General features: G+C 51.8%; 1 protein-coding gene across 1 annotated transcript in view; it reads right to left on the bottom strand.

Annotated features, from left to right (window-relative positions):
* The window catches only part of MOGAT1 (monoacylglycerol O-acyltransferase 1), a 40,765-nt gene extending 39,693 nt beyond the window's left edge, over window positions 1-1,072 (bottom strand). Inside the window, exon 1 of the mRNA XM_012642599.1 lies at window positions 763-1,072. Within this exon, the coding sequence (XP_012498053.1) occupies window positions 763-856 (94 nt within the window). The 5' untranslated portion in view covers window positions 857-1,072. The remainder of the gene's footprint in view (window positions 1-762) is intronic.
* Between the last annotated feature and the right edge of the window lie 1,706 nt (window positions 1,073-2,778).

Below are 2,778 nucleotides of genomic sequence, written 5' to 3'. Positions count from 1 at the left end.
AGCTCACAGCAACCTCAAACTCCTGGGCTCAAGCGATCCTCCTGCCTCAGCCTCCCGAGTAGCTGGCACTACAGGGATGCGCCACCATGCCCGGCTAATTTTTTCTATTTTTAGTTGTTTGGCCAATTTCTTTCTATTTTTTTTGGTAGAGACGGGGTCTCACTCTTGCTCAGGCTGGTCTCCAACTCCTGAGTTCAAATGATCCTCCCACCTCGGCCTCCCAGAGTGCTAGGATTACAGGTGTGAGCCACAGGCCAATCCGGGAGATCTTAAACACGGAAAAGTTAACCCTGCTATTTGTCATAAGGGCAGAGAGACGAAGGAATTGGGTTTTTAATCCTTAGGCATTACTTTTCCATTTATGGATCAACAGTTCGAGAAACGAATTTACCAACTTTTTGTTGAGGGGCTAACGTGCTCAAGCGCTCGATTGGGTCGTGGTTACATTTGGGTGTATATAGCTGCCAAAACCCATTGAGCTATTTATCACCTATGCCTTTTTGTATGGGCAAGGTCCACCTCAATTTTAAAAAACAGCACAGGGGGGCATAAAGTTGGTAAACAGTCGTTGGCTATGAGTTTCTCGTGGAGAAAGAAACCAAAGAGGAAAGGCCACGTTGGCCACAAACGCCCTCTTTGACCTGCCTGCTCTGGCTGACAGGGAGCCAGGGTTGGAAGGTTCTATGCACGTGTCGGGCAGGGAACGTCCCGCAGGGAAGAGACACAGCCCAGGCACCGCGGCCCCGGGCGCGGGGTCCTTACCCAGCAGCAGGAAGGACAGGACCCACTGCAGCACCGCCGCCGTCTGCAGCCGCCGCGCCAGCGGGATGTTGAGTGGCGCAAACTCGACCTTCATGGCCTGGCCCCCGGCGCCCACCGCGGCCGCCTGTACCCTCGCTGCTCCGTGGCACCTGCGTAAAGTGCGCGGCCGGATCCGAGCTCCGCGCGGGGTACCCGCCAGGCGGAGACGAGGAGGCGGAGACTGGAGAGCAGGCGGGGACTGGACTTCGCCTTGGGTGGGAAGGCGCTCCGGGGCTGGGGCTAGGGCTGGCGGCTGCCAATCACGCGCGCCTGGCGCAAGCGGGGCCCCGAGAGTCCAGACCCCGCAGCAGCTGCTGCGCGCCGGGCGCTGGGGAGAGCGCGCCACGTAGGGCACGAGGGACTGCAAGCTGGGTCACCTGGCGGCCCGCCCGGGCCTGGCAGCGCGAAGTCCTGGCGCCTTGTCGAGGACCTGAGTGAGATCTCCACCAGGATCTGACCATTCATTGTTCAGCTGATCGATCACCGTGCGCTAGCCTTCAGCATCCGCCCTTAAACCCACCCCTTCCTCCAGAATCCTCTACGACCAGGGAAGGGTTAGTGGTAGCAATCGCGCACCAGCTGGAGAAAGGAGCGGGACTTAGCTTCTTAGCTTATTGGTCTATGTCCCATACCACCCCAACCTCCTGGAGGTGGGGGCCCGGGACCTGGCTTCCTCACTCCTGTGTCTACAGATCTGTGAACGAGTCCTGGAAATCTTTCATTTATTCATTCATTCAAACCACATTTATTGAGCACCTACTACCTGGCAAGCACCATCCTAGGCGCTGGGGAGACAAGGGATAACCAAGTCATCCATTGTCTTGTTCAGAGAGTACAGTTTGAGAAGAAACAGATATAAGCAAAATAACTACACAACTGGGTGTGTAATTACAAGTGAGACCCTACTGTGAGTGACTGGAAAAAGATTCTAGAACCAAGACTGGAAGGTCAAGGAGGTGTCTGAAGAAGTGCCCTGGACTTGAGCTATAATCATGAATCTAGGGAACTGAGAGGGTCGTCCAGGCAAAGGGAAGCACAGGTGCAAAGGTCCTGTGGCTGAAACTCAAACATCAGTATAGTGGGAGCTCAGGGAACAAGGGTGAGATTGGGGTGAGATGAGGCAGAAATGGTGGGCGAGGGCCAGACCCTTGCAGATTGTGTTTAGGGTTCGAGTCTGTATCCTAAGAGCAGTATAAGACTTTGAAGGGTTTCAATTATGATGTGTTAAATGGATAGATAGATTCTAAATAGTGCCTAATCCTTGTTGGCGCCCACCACATTTTCTTTATAAATATTAATTACCGTTGTGAACTAAAATAAAATTTTAAGGCTCACCCCCCACCAGCCAACTACATGGACCCCCACATGGCCAAAGGAATATCCTAAAGCTAAATTGTCTGCCAGGAGGAGGGAGGTCAGACATGCCTCACCATGCTCCCCCTCCCTTCTTGGAGACATCTTTTGTAACCCATTAACAGGTCTAAGGGTATGCAAGACAAACCTGCAGGTCCTCAATTCACACAACAGATCTATGTCAAGTGGCTTATCTGATGAACAGCTCCTTATGTTGAAAGCCTTCCAAGCCTTTAGAAAAAGCTTCATGTCTTTAACCAATTTCAAGCCAAAGAATCTTTCAACTCACCTGTAACCTGTAAACCCCTGCTTCAAGATGGCCCACCTTTTTGGGCCAAACTTATGTATGCCTCCCATGTATTATAACCTCCCATTGATTTATAACTTCACTTGTAACCTCTGTCTCCCTGAAATGTATAAAGCCAAACTGTAACCCAGCCACAGAGAGTCCACTCGCTCAAGGCCTCTTGGGCGTGGCTCTGGGTCATGGTCCTCAAATTTGGCTGAGAGTAAATCTCTTTAAAATTATTTTACAGAGTTTGGTCTTTTTATCGTTGACACTGTAGAGTTGAAAAACTCCAAGTGGCAAGTGGCTGCCAAGTCATTGCTGGAGAAAATCTGGAA

Source organism: Propithecus coquereli, unplaced genomic scaffold, assembly GCF_000956105.1.
Source record: "Propithecus coquereli isolate 6110/MARCELLA unplaced genomic scaffold, Pcoq_1.0 Scaffold18, whole genome shotgun sequence".
Classification (NCBI taxonomy): Eukaryota; Metazoa; Chordata; class Mammalia; order Primates; family Indriidae; genus Propithecus; species Propithecus coquereli.
Note: the sequence above shows the minus strand (reverse complement) of the source record. Positions and strands in the feature narration are given on the sequence as shown.